At 42.8% G+C, this 19,668-nt stretch overlaps 1 protein-coding gene across 1 annotated transcript; it reads left to right on the top strand.

Moving 5' to 3' along the window:
• Positions 1-9,024: 9,024 nt before the first annotated feature.
• Positions 9,025-10,425, top strand: LOC132407170 (general transcription factor II-I repeat domain-containing protein 2-like). The gene is made up of 2 exons (XM_059993464.1): positions 9,025-10,327; positions 10,413-10,425. The coding sequence occupies exon 1, from the start codon at positions 9,553-9,555 to the stop codon at positions 10,321-10,323; it is 771 nt and encodes a 256-aa protein (XP_059849447.1). The 5' UTR covers positions 9,025-9,552; the 3' UTR covers positions 10,324-10,327; positions 10,413-10,425.
• The last annotated feature ends 9,243 nt before the right edge of the window (positions 10,426-19,668 follow it).

Consider the following 19,668-nt stretch of genomic DNA (forward strand, 5'->3'; position numbering starts at 1 on the left):
AAAAGGAGTGAAAACATGAAATATGAAGCTAGTCAATAATATCAAACAGGATACCACATATTTTTCCAGATATATGAAGAGTAAAAGTGAGGCAAGAGTAAATATTGGACTGGGGGATAATGATACTGGAGAGAAGGTAATGGGGGACAAGGAAATGGCAGGCAAACTGAATAAGCATTTGCATCAGTCTTCCCTGTGGAGGACACCAGCAGTATGCTGGATGCTTAGAAGTGTCAGAGGGCAGAAGTGAATGCAGTTGTTATTACTAAGGAGAGATGCTTGGGAAACTGATAGATCAGAAGTTAGATATGTCGCCTAGACCTGATAGACTACACCTGAAGATTCTGAAGGAGGTAGCTGAAGAAAATGTGGAGACATTAATAATAATTTCTAGATTCTGGCATTGTTCTGGAGGACTAGAAAATTGCAAATAACACTCTACTCTTCAAGAATGGGAGGAAGGCAGAAGAAAGGAAATGATAGGCCAGTTAGCCTGACCTCAGTGGCTGGGAAGATGTTGGAGTCGATTGTTAAGGATGAACTTCTGGGGTATGTTGGAGGCACATGATAAAATGGCAAAAGACAGCATGGTTTCCTTAAGCCAAAACTTGCCTAACAAATCTGTTGAAATTTTTTGAGGAAATAACAAGGAGGAAAAACAAAGGAGAATAGGTGGATATGTCTAATTAGATTTTCAAAAGGCCTTTGACAAGGTGCCACACATGAGGCAGCTTAGCAAGGTAAGAGCCCATGTGTGTGGCATCCGTTAGTCTTGTGAGACCATAGATCTGTGCCCTCTCCAGGGCGCAGGCCTGGGCAGGGTTATATGGAAGACCGACAGTTGCCCATGCAACAAGTCTCCCCTCTCTACGCCACTGATGTTGTCCAAGGGAAGGGCAAGGGCTGATACAGCTCGGCACCAGTGACGTCACAGGAGTTGCCAGAGCAAGACTGAAGGCAACATTGGAGTGGCTTAGAGCCTCCAGCACCGGATTTTGTCCTCAGGGTTTACTCCCGAAGCCTTTCCCATGAGTGGGTATGGCTGCAAGGCAGCAGAGGTTTGAAATCAGAGTTTTCCCTCTCTTAGATGGACTGCCTTCCCAGGCTGACGAGCTCCATCTACCCGAAGCACTGGTTTTAAGGCACCAGGACCCACCTTTGCCCCTTCTCCTGTCAGTAGAAACAGTTTTTTTCTTTTATATATTAACAAAATATACTTCATTCAAAAATAAAATTATTTACAATGAACCATTCAATGACTTTCAATCCTTTACAGGCATTTCCACTACATTTAAAGAGCAACAGAAGATAACAAAAAAGGCAATACACCAAGAAAAAAATGAGGTACGAAGGTAAACTAGCCAAAAATATAAAAGAGGATAGTAAAAGCTTCTTTAGGTATGTGAATAGCAAAAAAATAGTTAAGACCAAAATTGGGCCATTGAAGACAGAAAGGGGTGAATTTATTATGGGGAACAAGGAAATGGCAGATGAGTTGAACAGGTACTTTGGATCTGTCTTCACTAGGGAAGACACAAACAATCTCCCAGATGTAATAGTGGCCAAAAGAACTAGGGTAAAGGATGAACTGAAGGAAATTAATATTAGGCAAGAAACAGTGTTGAGTCTGAAGGCTGATGGTCTACATCCCAGGGTACTTAAAGAGGTGGCTCTAGAAATTGTGGACGCATTGGTAATCATTTTCCAATGTTCTATAGATTCAGGAACAGTTCCTGCAGATTGGAGGGTGGCTAATGTTGTCCCACTTTTCAAGAAAGGAGGGAGAGAGAAAACAGGGAATTATAGACCGGTTAGCCTGACGTCAGTGGTGGGAAAGATGCTGGAGTCAATTATAAAAGAGGAAATTACGACACAGTTGGATAGCAGTAGAAGGATCAGTCCGAGTCAGCATGGATTTATGAAGGGAAAATCATGCTTGACTAATCTTCTGGAGTTTTTTGAGGATGTAACTATGAAAATTGTCAAGAGAGAGCCAGTGGATGTAATGTACCTGGACTTCCAGAAAGCTTTTGATAAAGTCCCACATAGGAGATAAGTGGGCAAAATTAGGGCACATGGTATTGGGGGCAGAGTACTGACATGGATTGAAAATTGGCTGGCTGACAGAAAACAAAGAGTAGTGATTAATGGGTCCCTTTCAGAACGGCAGGCTGTGACCAGTGGGGTACCGCAAGGTTCGGTGCTGGGACCACAACTGTTTACAATATACATTAATGATTTAGATGAAGGGATTAAAAGTAACATTAGCAAATTTGCTGATGACTCAAAGCTGGGTGGCAGTGTGAAATGTCAGGAGGATATATGACACAAAGCTGGGTGGGAGTGTGAAATGTCAGGAGGATGTTATGAGAATGCAGGGTGACTTGGACAGGTTGGGTGAGTGGGCAAATGTATGGCAGATGCAGTTTAATGTGCATTCTTTGGTGGCAAGAACAGGAAGGCAAATTACTATCTAAATGGAGTCAAGTTAGGAAAAGGGGAAGTACAACGAGATCTAGGTGTTCTTGTACATCAGTGAATGAAAGCAAGCATGCAGGTACGGCAGGCAATGAAGAAAGCTAATGGCATGCTGGCTTTTATAACAAGAGCAATTGAGTATAGGAGTAAAGAGGTCCTTCTGCAGCTGTACAGGGCCCAGGTAAGACCCCACCTGGAGTATTGTGTGCAGTTTTGGTCTCCAGATTTGAGGAAGGACATTCTTGCTATTGAGGGAGTGCAGCGTAGGTTCACAAGGTTAATTCCCGGAATGGCGGGACTGTCATATGTTGAAAGATTGGAGCGACTGGGCTTGTATACACTGGAATTTAGAAGGATGAGAGGGGATCTGATTGAAACATATAAGATTATTAAGGGATTGGACACACTGGAGGCAGGAAGCATGTTCCCGCTGAAGGGTGAGTCCAGAACTAGAGGCCACAGTTTAAGAATAAGGGGTAGGGCATTTAGAACAGAGATGCGGAAAAACTTTTTCACCCAGGGAGTGGTGGATATGTGGAATGCTCTGCCCCAGAAGGCAGTGGAGGCCAAGTCTCTGGATACATTCAAGAGAGAGTTAGATAGAGTTCTTATAGATAGTGGGGTCAAAGGATATGGAGAGAGGGCAGGAACAGGGTACTGATTGTGTATGATCAGCCATGATCACAGTGAATGGCGGTGCTGGCTAGAAGGGCCGAATGGCCTACTCCTGCGCCTACTGTCTATTGTCTATTCTATATATTTCCACACTTTCAGCCACTCATGTAGCAGTCTGTTGGTTCATCTTTACACACCGTTGTTGAGGGGTAAACACCCCACCGCCCTACCCCTCCCACTCCCATGGGAGAAGAACCCTAAACCATGGTCCTTCCCCACCGGGCCCTTGCGATGGCTGCACCAAGTTTCAGTGCATCTCTCAGCACATACTCTTGCAGCTGAGAATGTGCCAGTTGGCAGCATTCTCCCACGGACATCACCATGTGCTGGTAGACCATCAAGTTTCGGGCCGACCAAAGAGCGTCTTTCACCGAGCTGATGATCTGCCAGCAGCACCGGATGTTGGTCTCTGTGTGCAAACCCGTAGATCAGAGAGTCAGTTCCACCAGGCTTAGAGGCTAAGCCACACGAGAAGGTCAGGAGTTGGACTTGGTTGTCAGAGGCTATTTGAGGTGCAGGCTGTGAGGAGCACTTTTAGGTAGAGGGAGCTTGTCCCTACTACCAGTCCTCGGCTTGACAATCTTGGAACCAGAAGAGTCCATAGTATTCCAGGAAAGATACTAGCATTGGTAGAAGATTGGCTGACTGGCAGGATGCGAAGAGTGGGAATAAAGAGGACCTTTTCTGGTTGGCTGCCGGTGATTAATGGTGTTAATCATGGATCAGTGTTGGGACTACTTCTTTTCATGTATATATGAATGGTTTGGATGACAGAATTGATAGCATTGTGGCCAAGTTAGAGCATTGGTTGATTGGCAGGAGACGAAGAGTAGGAATAAAGGGAGCCTTTTCCGATTGGCTGCTGGTGACAAGGGGTGTACTGCAGGGGTTAGTATTGGGACTACTGCGTTTTATGTTGTATGTCAATGATTTGGGTGATGGAATGAATGGCCTTGTGGCCCAGTTTGTAGATTATTCAAAGAAAAGTGGAGGGACAGGCAGTGTTATGGAATCAGGGAGGCTGAAAAACGACTTAGACTGATTAGAAGAATGGGCAAAGAAGTGGCAGATGGGAAGCAGTGTTGGAGAGTGTATGGTCATGCATGAAGATACAAGGAATAAAAGAGTAGACTATTTTCTAAACAGGGAGAAAATTTTAAAAATCTGAGGAGCAAAGGGAGTCGGTTAACTTGCAGGTTGAGTTCTGGTGAGGAAGGCAAATGCAAGTTCATCTCAAGAGGACTAGAATATAAGAACAAGGATGTAATACTGAGGCTTTATAAGGCACTGGTGAGGACTGGCGTACTGTGAGCAATATTGGGCCCCTTATCTCAGAAAGGATATGTTGATATTGGAGAGAGTTCAAAGGAGATTCATGAAAATGATACCGGGATTGAAAAGCTTTCTATATGAGGAGTATTTGACGGCTCTGGGCCTGTACGTGCTGGAATTTAAAAGATTGAGGGGAAATCTCGTTGGAACCTATTGAATGTTGAAAGGTCCAGAGGGAGTGGATGTGGAGAGGATGTTCCCTATAGTGGGGGAGCCTGGCATTAAAGACGGAGTAGACTCAATGGACCAAATGGCCAAATCCTGCTTCAATGTCTTATGGCGTAAATCTGTAATTGAATAATAACCCTAATAGAGTCAATGAAAGACTACACCAACCGGAGCATTCAACCAGAGTGAAGAAAACAACAAACAGTGCACACACAAAAACAAATAAATCATACAAAAAACAAATAAGCAATAAATATCAGGAACATGAGATGAGGAGTCCTTGAAAATTATTATTATTATTATTCAAAAATACACAGGTACATCGAAATAACAACACTTATAATGCCTAAAAAAAAATTATCTTAAAGATCGAAAATGTTTGTAAATATAAAAAACCCTTACTAAGCAAGAAAAGTGAGAAAAAAAAAGAACCCATGGAGGGCTCAACCCTGGAGCCATGGTTCATACAGAAAGCTTCTAAAAATAAACATCAAACTGCCAACAAGAAGAAAAAATACATCAAAACAAAATTTACACTGAGATCGTGGAGGAAATCTGATCAGTTAACTGAAATGATAGTAACGAGCAAATGAGCCCCATCTCTTCTCAAAATCAAATAAAGGTTCAAAGGTTTGACTTCTAATTTTCTCCAAACTGAGACACAACATCACTTGAGAGAACCATTGTGACAAAGTAGAAGCTGATATATCCTTCCATTTCAACAAAACGGCCCTCCTAGCTATCAATGTAACAAACGCAATAACATGTTGGTCAGACAGAGAAATACCATGAATATTTTGAGGAATTATTCCAAAAAGCACAGTCAATTGATTAGGTTGTAAACATTTTGAAGATGGGACAGGTGAAGTTAAGGAAGATTATCTCTTTCATTCAAGAGCCTGATGGTTGAGGGGTAATCGCTGTTCCTGAACCTGGTGCTTTGAGTCCTGAGGCTCCTGTACCTTCTTCTTGATGACAGCAGTGAGAAGAGGCAGATCCTGGATGGTGGGGGTCCCTGATTATGGATGCTACTTCCCTGTTTTGGATGTTTCATATTAATGTGCTCAACAGAAAGGAGGGCTTTACCCATGATAGACTGGGCCATATCCACTACTTTTTATAGGGTTTTTTGTTTAAGGGCATTGCTGTTTCCATACCAGACTGTGATGCAGCCATTCAATATACCCTCCCCTACACATCTGCAGAAATTTGTCATAGTATTAGGTGTCATGTTGAATCTTCACAAATTGCTAAGGAAGTAGAGACACTGTCATGCTTTCTTCATAATGCACCTCTGTTTTAGACCCAGGACATGTCCACTGAAATAATAACACTGAGGAATTTAAATTTGCTCATCATCTCCACCATCAATCCTCTGATGAGGAGGGCTGATGGACCTCTGGTTCCTCCTCCTGGTCAATAATAAGCTCTTTGGTCTTCCTGACATTGTTGCTGTGGGACCACTCAGCCAGATGTTCAATTCTTATATACTGATCTGTCTCCACCTTTGATTCGGCCTGTTGCATTGCCAAACCTGAATATGGCATTGGAGCTGTGCTCAGCCACATGGTCATAAGTGTAAAGTGAGCGAGCATACTCAATCTGGGTCTGGTTCTCCTTCACACTCTTAATGCTGCCATAACCAAATTATGGGTTTCCTTGGGCTGCATGATAGTGATTCTCTTCTGAAACCCTCTCCAATACGGCCACAAGAAACCACAGGTCAGACAGTCTGCCATTAAGTTGATGCCAGTGTCATTAGTTCTGAATCCCAGTCTTTGTCCCAGGGAGAGTTGGAGCTTCTAAAGGCAGGGGCAGCACTTGATATAGGAGATATAGGGCAGAGGCATGAGACAGGAGGGACACATAAAGACTATGGGAGAGGGGTTGATGGGGTGAAATACAGCCGGAAGCTTGCCTGGCCACTCTGCCTGTAGTTGAGCAGTGGACTGTGTCCCATTCAGTGTTCAAGCACAGTGGAGAAACACGGTTTATCAGGTTTATCATCACTGGCATATGTCGTGAAATTCATTGTTTTGTGGCAGCAGTGTAGTGCAATACATAAAAATTACTACATGTTATAATTAGAAATGGTTTGAAAAAAATAAATAATTAGCACAAAAGAGTTTATTGGTTCATGGATCATTCGGAAATCTGACAGTGGAGGGGATAGAAACATGTGTCTTCTCCCTGATGGTAATAATGAGAAGAGGGCATGTCTCTTGAGGTACTGCCTTTTGAAGATGTCTTTGATAGTGCCAAGATGGAGCTGGCTGAGACTAGGACTCCCTGAATGGGTATTAGAACAACACAGGAACAACCAGATAAAAAGCAAATCAATCCTTCCTACCTAAACCATGTCCTTATCCCTCCAACTTCCTTACATCCATGTGCCTATGCAAATATCTTTTCAAAACCGCTAATGTATTTGCCACTACAATCATACCAGGCAGCACTTCCCAGGCATCCATGACTCTCTGAGTAAAAGAAAACTTACCCCTCACATCCCCCTCTCACCTTCAATGGATGCCCTCTGGTATTAGACATTTCAACCCTGGGAAACAAATGCTCCATGCCGACTCTATCTGTGCATCTCATAACCTTATAAGCCTCAATCAGATCTCCTCTCAGCCTCCAACACTCCAGAGAAAACAACCCAAGTTTATCCGGCCTCTCATGATAGCACATGCCCTTTCATTCAGGCAGTATCCCGTTAAACCTCTTTTGCAGCCTCTCTAAAGCCTCAACATCCTTACTATAGTAGGACAAATTCTTCAGTCTTTTATGACTATGAGGTAACCAGGTCACCCAAGAAGTAGAAGACTTCTTGGGTGGACCAACACCAGTCACTACCAAATATCTGAAGACTGGTGGGACAAGGCAATGGTGTTTCCCCTCTGCACGTTGGGAATCTCAACATCCCAAGCTTGGCTGACATTGGGAGTTGTTACCACATGGCCTAGGCTGAACTATGGTTTGAACATTAACCTTTCACTGTCCAGTGGCTGCTGGAGCCAATTACTCATCCAATCCCACAGAAAGGAGGGGAAGGTCCAGGAATTTCTGGAGCTGTCCAGCTTCAGGATGATCTCAATGTGGTCATCCAGCTTCTCGGACAATACTTTTACACCTAGGGCAGCTATAACACATAAGAGGAGAGACAGAGAGAAAGAAAGAGTGGGACAAATAGAGAGATAGATAGAGAAAGAGCAAAGAGAATGTGAAGGAAGAAGAGAGGAGAGAAGCTAGAACAGCAGGCAGGAAGGAGGTGTAGGAGAAAGGCAGGCAAAGAAAAAGTGAGGGAAGATGAGGAAGTCGGGGGAAGAGGTTTGGAAAGGGAGAGACAAACAGAGAAACACGGAAAGAGCCAGCAGAGTCTGAAAACAGAATGGTGGAGATCTTGGACTCAGATCTACCTACTTACTGCCTTACTCCTCTCTCCTCGCAATATCTTACACCAAGGAACTGGGTCAAGCCAAAAGAATCTTAAATTATATCATTTGAGGTTATTCAGAAATCATTCTCATTGAACCAATCCTAATTAAAGGGAAATTTGTTTACCCTTAGAGCATTCAAATCATCAGAGTTCTCTTACTGATTAAACATGCAATTACAAGTACTGTTATATTTTGTAGTTGTACAACTAATCATAATAATATATTTTTAAATATCTCTACAGCCTTAATGTTTGTTTTGCCCTATGATAAAGACTGACATCATACCATGCTTCCCAGACACATGTGCCCACAACCCCTTAACTGATGCTGCTAGGCCTGTTTAAACATGCCTGGACAATTAGATTAAAATGCAAAAGGTGCATGGCACATTTGGAGGAGCCCAACCTGACCCCTTTCGAACGTGATTATTGGACACTGTACTTTCAGGCAGAGCAGTGCAAGTATAGTAGCTACCTTGGTAAAAAAAAATAAACTTTTCCTTTAGTCTTTACATTGCAATGTGTCCTCAAGCCACCATTTCCCTTTTAGTGGCCTGAAGTGCTAACTTTCAGTACACCACAGTTGCATTTGAGGTCATGGGTCTCAAGAACTGTCACGTGTGTTTCTTCGGCAAAATCTACAAAGTGGATTTTCAAGCATTTGATATCAAGTAATTGGACCAAATCAACTTTAGAAAATTTGCTTTGGATAAACTACAGAATTAGCAGATGACAGTTCAGTAAAACAGTTCTGTATGATTTTAAGGTAAACTGGCTTGAAAAATGAATCAGGTTCGCTTGTTAGTTAAAAAAAAATTCAAATTCTCTCAGCAGAATGAAATGAAAGGAACAATAAAGGGACAACACAGTTAAGACCCTGTGAGACCAAACACACTAACTGCTCAGCAGTCCCGGAAAATGGTTATTTCCTAGGGCGGGGGTCGGCAACCTGCGGCTCCCGAGCCATTTGTGGCTCTTTCACCTCTGTGCTGCGGCTCCCTGTGGCTTTGGGAAATAATTGGTCAGTATTTAATTAAAATGTATTTTATGTTAGTTTGTTAGCTTTTGAAATGTAATTCTAAATTTGAAGATTATGGTGATCTTGTACAATCTAAGTGTGGCGACACATTTCCTGCCACATCCGAAACGGCTCACAATTAGCCAGCATTCCGGCTAAGGGAGATAGCCTACGGGGGTTTGTGAGTACGCGTCTTTTGCAGCATCTGCGTCCATGGGGGCTGGGTTGAGGGAGGCTTAAAAGCAAGGCTGTTTAGTTCGAATAAAGCTATCTTTGACTGCAGTTTACTGACACCGCTACAACGTGTTTTTATCGCTGGCTGTCCAGACGGAAGGTGCTGAAACGCTTTGTCGCGTGTCTGGAAGAAGTGAAAACTTTCCTGGGCAGCAAAGGGCTCACCTTTCCTGAGCTGGAACAGCCAGAGTGGCTGGAAAAGCTACACTTCATGGTAGACATGACAGAGCACCTGAACACGCTGAACACAGCTCTTCAGGGGAAAGGACGCACAGCCCTGCACATGTTGGAGGATGTCTTGGCATTCGAGCGCAAGTTGACAGTGCTTGCCAGAGATTTACAGAAAGGCACTTTGTCTCACTTCCCCAATTTGAGAGAGTTCAAACAAGGTCACGACATGATAATTTCGGAGTATTTACATTCTGCAATCATCGCAATGCAAACATCGTTTGGGAAACGCTTCTGTGAGTTCAGAGAGGAAAAAAACACATTATCCTTCCCGGTCACTCCCTTAAGCATCGATCCTTCCCTACTGAATACGACTGCATTGGCAGGTGTGAGTCAACCTGATCTTGAGATGGAACTGGCCGACATAGCCGACAAAGACATATGGGTGTCCAAGTTTAGACGCTTGACAGCAGACCTTGAAGATGTTGCCCGTCAGAAGGCCGTTCTTGCTCAGAATCACAAATGGAGTGATATTGAAAACCTTCCAAAACCGGACAAACTTGTGTTCGAAACATGGAATGCTATGCCCGACATTTATGTAAACATGAAAAAGTATGCGCTTGGAGTCCTGTCGATCTTTGGATCCACATATGTATGTGAGCAGGTGTTCTCCAACATGAACTTTATTAAAAACAAACATTGCGCACGCCTCACAGATGACAGCTTGCGATCCTGTGTAAAGATGAAGGTGACGTCATACAGCCCTGATGTGCAGACGCTGTGCGCTGAGGTCCAGGAGCAGAAATCCCATTAACCAAGTATGATAAATATTTTAATTGCCTATTATTTTACGTATATTCATATGTTTTCATTGTTCAGTGAAATAGTCCTTTTATTTTTCAGGTTGACAGCTGGCTGACGTTATTTTTGGTTTGCTGCTGGCGGCAAATTTAAGTTTGGCGTTTTTCATAAATACAAGAAGGACTCAAATAGACGTTGAGTATTTTACTTAAAAGTAACCTTCAACCCAACGTCTTTTTTTCGGAGTTCAAAATGTTTTTGTTGCATGCAGAAATGTAATTTCATTTTCTCTGCAGGAGTTCATCAATTTCATAAATGCAACACATTATAGTTTGTTTATACATAGCATAAAGGCAAAACAAAACGTTGTATGCAGTGTTATTTCATTTTAAATGTCAAGCGGGTTTTGCGGCTCCCAGTGTTTTCTTTTCTGTGGGAAACGGGTCCAAGTGGCTCTTTCAGTGGTAAAGGTTGCTGACCCCTGTCCTAGGGTGACGGGCAGGCTATAGATTAAATGGGAGGGTGGAATACAGACTGTGCATTAGTTTTAAAATCAGGAGACCTGTATCAAAGTTATCAGTAAGAACACATCGGTGAAAAATTGCCAGCATGTGAGTAACTGACATGTAGGTGCTCATCCACCATTAATTATATGCGTGTGATTTATATTTTTAGCTATTTCTGATGGTGTTTGTGGAATTTCTCACTAAGATGATGCCAGCAGGAAATCCACTGGTCTGTAGGTTACATAATTTTTCCCTAGAGGCAAGTATAGACAATAACCATATAACCATATAACAATCACAGCACGGAAACAGGCCATCTCGGCCCTCCTAGTCTGTGCCAAACTCTTAATCTCACCTAGTCCCACCTACCCGCACTCAGCCCATAACCCTCCACTCCTTTCCTGTCCATATACCTATCCAATTTTACCTTAAATGACACAACTGAACTGGCCTCTACTACTTCTACAGGAAGCTCATTCCACACAGCTATCACTCTCTGAGTAAAGAAATACCCCCTCGTGTTTCCCTTAAACTTTTGCCCCCTAACTCTCAAATCATGTCCTCTTGTTTGAATCTCCCCTACTCTCAATGGAAATAGCCTATTCACGTCAACTCTATCTATCCCTCTCAAAATTTTAAATACCTCGATCAAATCCCCCCTCAACCTTCTACGCTCCAATGAATAGAGACCTAACTTATTCAACCTTTCTCTGTAACTTAAGTGCTGAAACCCAGGTAACATCCTAGTAAATGTCTCTACACTCTCTCTAATTTATTGATATCTTTCCTATAATTCGGTGACCAGAACTGTACACAATATTCCAAATTTGGCCTTACCAATGCCTTGTACAATTTTAACATCACATCCCAACTTCTGTACTCAATGCTCTGATTTATAAAGGCCAGCGTTCCAAAAGCCTTCTTCACCACCCTATCTACATGAGACTCCAATGGAAGGAGATATTGAAATGTCAAGGTGACTTTATACGTTACACCTTCTCCTACACTGGGCTTTGTTGTGCAGTTAACTGTCACTGGATTGTCTTCTATGCCCAGAGTAAAGATTGCATCCCGCTACACCTCGCTGCAGTTTGTTATCATGTTCATCTAGTGAACATACCCATTGGATCAAAGTACTGCACTACAGGTGCCTGAGAAACCCCAGGAGCAGCAGGGAAGGGCGCTGGATCTTCCTGGGAAAAAGAAGCAGGAACATTTTAACAGAAAAAAATACAGGTGAAAAAACATGTTGCAAAGTACAGCAAAACTTCATAGAGTCTGATAAAAAATATTTTTGGAAGGTTTTGCGAAGTGCATGATTTCAATTTCCTGTGAATATCAAATGTGTTATTTTTACATTTGGATTACAGACTTCAACATATCTTCATGTAGGGTCTTTACCCAAAATGCTAACGGTTTATTTTCCTCCGTAGACTCTGCCTGACCTGCAGAGCTCCTCCAGCATTTTGTGTGCGTTGCTCTGAATTTCCAGCATCTGCAGAAACTCCTGTATTTGGTAGTTTAGTTAGGTTAACTTTATTGTATGTACTTCCGAAAATCTTCCAAAATGATGCTTCCCTATACAGGGATGTACAAGGATTGCTCCATTTTTTAAAAGAAAGTAGCAAACTGAGCTTCATGGCAACCCTCACAGATCATAAATGTGATAAATCACTGCTTCAAACCATGACCACAGTGCTGTTTCCCATTTGTATCCAAGCACTAGCTTGCATGATGGGAACTGATTTGATTCTTGTTTCCTGGTAACACTCCCGAAGAACCAGTTCAGCCTTGGTGACGTAATATTTTCTCTTAAAGGAGAAAGTGGGCGAGGGCATCCCTGAATGAAAGGGTGACAACAGTGTTTTGATTCAGCAGACTTAATGCAGAGTTCGGTTTCAATGAAACACCGTCTGCTTTTCTCACCTGCTTGGGTTCCTTTATTACCTCTGAAGGGTGTTGGCTGTGCCATGTGAAATTGAATGGGCTTTGCTCATCGAGTCAGTACACTCTCTTTCCTTCAGTTGATTCTGGAATGTTTGATGTTTATCACTGAGAGTCTAAGGGTTGCTTGTAAACACAGTGCGGGTCTGTGCCTTCCTTAGGAAATTGTATAACCTGCTATCATTTTGAGTCATTCACACAATGAAGGCTCTTCATAGGCGTGCAAAAAGGAGAATGCGGCATGCCGGAAGAGAGGAAGTCCTGATGCATACAAGAAGGACGCAGGGACAGTCTGATAAGGGTAGGGGCGTGTGGTGAACTACATATACCTGTCTGGACACGCCCCCCCCCCCCCCTGCTGACTGCTCCTCCCACACACCCCGGTATGAAGGCGATTGGAGGCACTGCTCCTTCCTCGGTCTCCAGGATGTCGTGTGGTGGTCGCATGCTGCTTGTGCTTTCTTCCAGCCAATAAAAGCCTACCTTAACTCACATCTCCGAGAGTTATTGATGGTGCATCAGGGCACAAGTAGGAAACAGGGTATGGAACAAAAATTAGGATAAGGCTTTTGCAGAGTAGAAAGACCAGAAGAGATTAGTTGGGCAGAGTGGTCTCTTTCTATGCTGTGGATTTTTTGGTTGAATGGCTTGGTGTTGTTAATGATCATAATTACTGTTTATGAAAACAATAATGCTAACTGGATTATTTTTCAAAGCAAAAATATTCCCTAGAATTGATATTTATCTCCAAGGTCTTGGAGATGCCTGGCGTTTTTTAAGTGGTTGAAAACACCCTAAATGTATTGACTAATACATTTAGTCGAATGTGATGGTGAAATACAGAAATGCTGAGGAGATATACCAGGGTGCTACCCGGATTAGAGAGCTTGTCTTATAAGATGGGCGAGATAGGGCTTTCCTCGTTGGAATGAAGGAGGTAAGAGGTGACGTGATAGAGGTGCATAAGGTAATAAGAGTCATAGATTGAGTGGACAGCCAGATTCTATTGCAGAATAGAACCAATTCTGCTCAATGTGACAAAAGAGCACCTGGATTTTAATCTGGCAAGTAAATCACAGATACTGTAGTTAATGTATTTTATTGAAAGAATGATATTGAACAAAGTTGCTTCATTCTAAAAGTTAAACATTGCAATTATCTCTGCACTTGAAGATGACATTTTGGCACAAAACATTATGGTTTTAGAGTCGGTGGTGAGATGCTCTGCTCATCACTGACTCACAGTAGAGTAGCTCCCACAGCATTCGGATCATTTGTGTGAAGTCCCAAAACCAACACTGGCAGTGAGTCTCCACCCTGCAGTAAGGCCTTCTGTTCCTAAATTCAGTCACATATGGGCTGGGTGGACCAGAACAAAGATCATCCATAAAGCTGCGGAAAAAGTTGATGCCAGATAAGCCAAGCTATCAGATCTGTCAAAACACGATGAACATTTTTGAATGGTTCTGGCACTTAGAACTAACCATTAAAATAAATTCTAAAACAATTAAAAATGAATCAAACTATTAATAATGGTTGGTAAGAATTGTGGTTTTCCTCTATTTAAGTTTTTCGGTAGTGACCTCTATCCTGACCTGTGTTTCCAGTGGACTCCTCAACATGTCCAAGAGCTGTCGCAGTGTTGCACACCATCGCATGACTCCATGAATTCATCAGTCGAGCACAATCATTGCAAAAATACCACAAACAGTTGTCATGAAGTCTGGCTTTTCCAGGTCCATATGCATATGCTCTGATATCCAGACCATCCGTGCACATAGATGGGGAAATGTCTGCTGTTCATTGAGGATTTCCTGACACTTCATTGCAAGGTTCCTGCAAAATTATGGAAGTGTTATGGCACAGAAGGATTGTTAGAGAAAGGTTCAGCTGGAGGAACAATATCCCATCTTCCATCTGGGCACGTTGCAGCCTTCTGAGCTTAAATAAGTTCAGATAAATCATTTTTTCTTTCTATTTGTATCATAAATAGTTATTTCTACTGCCACTCTTCTGGCTCACCATACTTTTGTTATTATTTTTGCATAGTCTGGTCTGCTGGTATGTCCCACAACCTTACTGTCTGCAACACAGCACACGGACTCTCCTCCGTGACAGTGGTAACGCCAAGAGGGCACGTTCCAGACGGATGAAGATACATAATGATGGATGTGGTCTTTCTGAGACACCACCTCTTAAAGATGTCCACGATGGCGGTGAGGCTGTGCTCATAATGAAGCTGGCGGAGTGTGCAACCCCGTGCAGCCTCTAGCAATCCCGGCTGTGGTGCAGCCTGTCAGAATGCACTCCAGACTTGCAAGAGACTTTGGTGACAAACCAAATCTCCCCAGGCTCCTAATGAAGTGGAGGCGCCGGCGTGCCATTTAACTGTGCGCATCAATGTGTTGGGCCCAAGACAGACCCTCTGGGATGTTGACGCACAGGAACTTGAAGCTGCTCACTACTGACTCCTCAATGAGATCTCGTGTGTGTTCTCCCGACTTTCCCTTCCCAAAACCCGCTATTCGTTCCTTGGTCTTGATTATGTTGAGTGCGGGGTAGTTGTTGTGACACCATTCCACCAGCCAGTCTATCTCACTCCTGTATCCTCTTTGTTCATCAGCATCTCCACTTTATTTCCAGCACCTTATTGATTCTTTATTCATCAATGTCTGTTCAATTGCACCCACAAGTTCAATGACTGTAATATCATTCCATTAAAAAAAATTATTTCGGATTTTAATTTATAGTTATACTTTAAATACTTAAAATATTTAAATTCTGAATAACACATAACCTCTTTATTCTGGAATCATTTTGGAAGCAGCCCTGGTATTGGCTTGCAGAAGTTCATCACTTTCAGTTGCGAGGAATTGCCGCAGCTCGGGGCTCTTGTGCATGACTCCAGCACTGCATATTTTCACAGAAGCGACTGGCAAGTGGTCGAACACAGCTCTGAGATGTTCACACGTGCGCAGAAATCCCAACGGTTCTGGCAATTTTTGCAGGGAATTGTCAGCGGATGCACAGGTAAAATCCAAACCCAGGCCAATAACTACGCTAAGTTACTAGGACTGCTTTTGATTTCAGTGAGTGTATTCCCTTCATTCCAATCAGCTGTTTTGTTTCTACATTCTTCAAAACATTCATTTGCTCAAGCATAATACAGATGAAGGAATTCTATACCTCTTGTTCCCCTTGTTTCAGAGAAATGTTAATCACTGTAATAAGAAAGCAAAAAGTTTGTTTCCAATAGTTTTTGGTAATCTGGCATGCCTCAATCAGACATTTAAGGTAGACACTGCAACCCTCTTGTTTAACACCAAAACAATACATTGATTATTGAAGGGAACAGCCCCGTGAGTATTAATCAATGCATCAATTACTAAGTAACTAGTATCCAACATAATAAATAACAGCTTTAATGATTTCCCACCTGATGCTCTCTGAGCTATGTTGCATCTTCTCTGCATGTTTATATCCACAGTATTGGTAATATGTCTGGACATTTTAAACATCCTCTTCTGTGTCCTATTCATTTAACATTAATCTATCAGGATAAAATCCAATGATTATTCTTATACCTTAGTATTGCAGCAAACTGCAACATTCAGAATATTGGTTCTTTATGGAGACAGTGTGGAGGAACAGAAATCAAGATGCTTGAACCAGATCCACGTAACAATGGAAGTGATTCCCTGCTCAATCACCTGGTGTAGCTGTTGTTAATCACGAGACAAGTCCTAATAACAATGTGAAATCATGCAGAGATTGTCCCTTGTTGGAAACTTGATAAATCCTGCGAGTTCTATTTGTGATAGTATTGCTTCTGTATCCAAAATGATTATGATCTAGTAACCAGGTGGACAATATGTTGATTTTGGGTATTTACGACATGCAAACAACCAAAGGGAACTTACCCTCCTCTGCCATTTACTCAGCTCTAGTGATCAACGTTCTCATTCTTTGACCTGGTGGACAATTTACAAAAACACCAGAGAAGATCCAGAGAAAGTTTGCAGATCTTTGCAAATTTCTGCCCAGTGAGTTGGGGATGCTCAGCTTGATGAAAACACATCTTAGGGGCAAACGATGATAATCGTTGATTTCAATTCAGCTTGACCGGTCATCAAGAGGTATTTGTATCAATGCAACTGGAATGGAGATAGGGAGCCAAATCAGAGAAAAATAGTAGTAACCCTGAGCAGATCAGTGAGTTGTCAGACTGAAGTTCATCGTTGGAGAGACAGGTCTCCCTGTGCTAGTATCCAAGAGACTTCTTGATGATGGTGCTGGACTATCAGAGGAAGCTCATGTGGTTACAGGAAGAATGCATAAACTCTACATAATTAATAGCGGAGGTCAGTTCTGAATCCAGGTCATTGGAGATGTGAGCCAACATTTCCCATCTGTGTTACTGTCCCACCCAATCCACACAAAACTCCCGATGCAATTTTCATTTTGAAGATGTTGTACTTCAGCTCCTGCTTACCTTCTAGCTCTTCTATTTCCAAACGTCACATTTTTAGATAAGCAACAATAACTAAAACTTTGTGAAGTGTCACCTTACACTTGCAGAAGTTATTTTCTGGTGCCAGCAGGTATATTGGCAGTAATTAACAAAAGGAACACTTTAGAATAGTCTGGCAGCTGATCCAGCTTTCATTCAAAAATGTACACAGATTAAATGCCCCCAAGTCCGTTTCTGCGTGACATTTGAGAACAGCTTTGTGCTGAGTTTCATTTGTACCTACCAGTGCAGTACAGCAACATCACTCCACCTGGTGCACTTCAGCAGTGAAGCTGACAATGAGATGGCATCTTCCCAAAATAGGCCGCAACACCTGTCAGGTGGCAATTTGTGCATTTATGCATTTGAAGCTCTCGCGGCAATGTGCCCAGGTATTCACAGCAATGTACGTTGAGACAACCTGCTGCTGGAAGATTTTGTTTCAAGAATATTTTTTATTTGAAAATATTTACAGGAAACATGATATAATTGGATAACATCTTTCTTTCCATTTGATGCACCATCACACCAATATATTCTCTAACAGTGTGATGCACCATTAATAACTCACACTGAGACGTAAGGCGAGATATCGGCTTTTATTGACTGGAAGAAGGAACCAGGAGTGAGTGTCTATCATACAATGTCTTGGAGACTGAGGCCGAGCGTCAGGCCGCAGATCTCCTTTATACAGGGGCCTGTGGGAGGAGCCACAGGAGCAGTCAGCAGGGGCGTGTCCCGACAGGCACATAGTTCACCACACAGTGCGTCTGTTTCCTCTGAAAAATGCACCCTTCAAGTGTTTGAGAGGCTGTTTGGCAGGACCCAGCCTCTCAGTGTTCAGTGCCAGCAGCCCTTTTGTCTGTGGTCCTACCCCCACAGATGCTTTATAGTGGCTGCGCTGAGCTTCTGGGTATCCCACAGCATTTACTACCTCTGCTGCCTGGAATGTGGCAATCGGCAGCACCCACCTCCCGACATCTCTTTACTGAGAGCAGTACAGCATAGGAACAGGCCCATCAGCCCATCTAATCTGCACCAAACTATTCTGCCTAGTCCCTCCGACTCTGGACCATAGTCCTCCATACCTCTTGCATCCACTTACTTTTCCAAATTTCTCTTAAATGTTGAACTCAAACCCGCTTGCATCGACAGCTTGTTCCACACTCACATTCGGAATGAAGAACGTTGCCCTCAGGTTCCCCTTGAATATTTCACCTTTCACCCTTGACCTATAGCCTCTAGTTGTAGTCTCCCCCCCCCCACACCCCCCAACCTCACTGGTAAAAGCCTGCTTGCATTTACCCTATCTATACCCTCATAATTTTGAATACCTCTAGCAAATATCGAAAATATCAAATTACGTTTAAAGACCAGCAAGTGTCATCAACTCAGTAAAATGCACACTTCCATTTGGCCAAAACTTTTTGGTGTACTGGTGCAAGGAAATGTCAAATTGTAGGACCTGAGGAGCAGAACTGAACTCCTGTCACGCTTTGGGCATTGATACCAAGATGGGAACCAAATGAATACTCTCTGCAGTTCTATTTGTGTGAAGTAAGAGCAAATTGGAACACAATGAGTAGATGTTTATTTTGAGATAAAAGTTTATTTACAGATCGGGGGGACTACTTATTGCTGCAAGACAGTTACATTGTCTGAGAAGCATGAACGCTATTACCAGTCTGGTTGTTAATTGGATCATGAAGCAAAGATACACTGTCAAATTCCTGGAGGAACTCAGCAGGTCAAGCTGTATCTACTGAGGGGAATAAAGAGTTGTCTTCTCGGGCTGAGATCCTCCATCAGGACAGGAAAGGAAGGAAACGAAATTGATGTTTATGTCATCAGGTTGAAGGCTACTCAGACGGAACATAAGGTTCCTCCAACCCGATGATATGAGCAGCAATTTCTCAAACTTCTATTTATTATGCCCCCTTCCTCGTTCTGGTTTTCCTCTCACCCCTTCTCTTCTCTTCACCTGCACATTTTCTCCCTCATTCCCTCTCCCCTTTCTGCCATGTTCCAGTGTTTTCTCCTATTAGAATACTTCCTCTTCACCCCTTCATCTCTTCCACAGATCACCGCTTAATTTATCCCTCCCTGCCCCCCCTCCCTACCTCCCCCCTCACCTAATCTCACATTTCACCTGCCAACTCTGCGCTCCTTCCACCCCCCCCCCCCACCTTCTTATTATGGCTTTTCTCCCTTTTCAGTCCTGATGAAGGGTCTTGGCCTGAAACGTCGACTATTTATTCCCTTCCGTAGATGCTGCCTGATTTGCAAAGTTCCTCCAGCATTTTCTGTGTGTTTCTCAAGATTCCCAGGATCTGCAGAATCTCACGTGTTTAAAACATACGCTGATTCAGAGATAGCAGTATGTTCCATTCTCAAAGAC

Source organism: Hypanus sabinus, chromosome 17, assembly GCF_030144855.1.
Source record: "Hypanus sabinus isolate sHypSab1 chromosome 17, sHypSab1.hap1, whole genome shotgun sequence".
Lineage (NCBI taxonomy): Eukaryota > Metazoa > Chordata > Chondrichthyes > Myliobatiformes > Dasyatidae > Hypanus > Hypanus sabinus.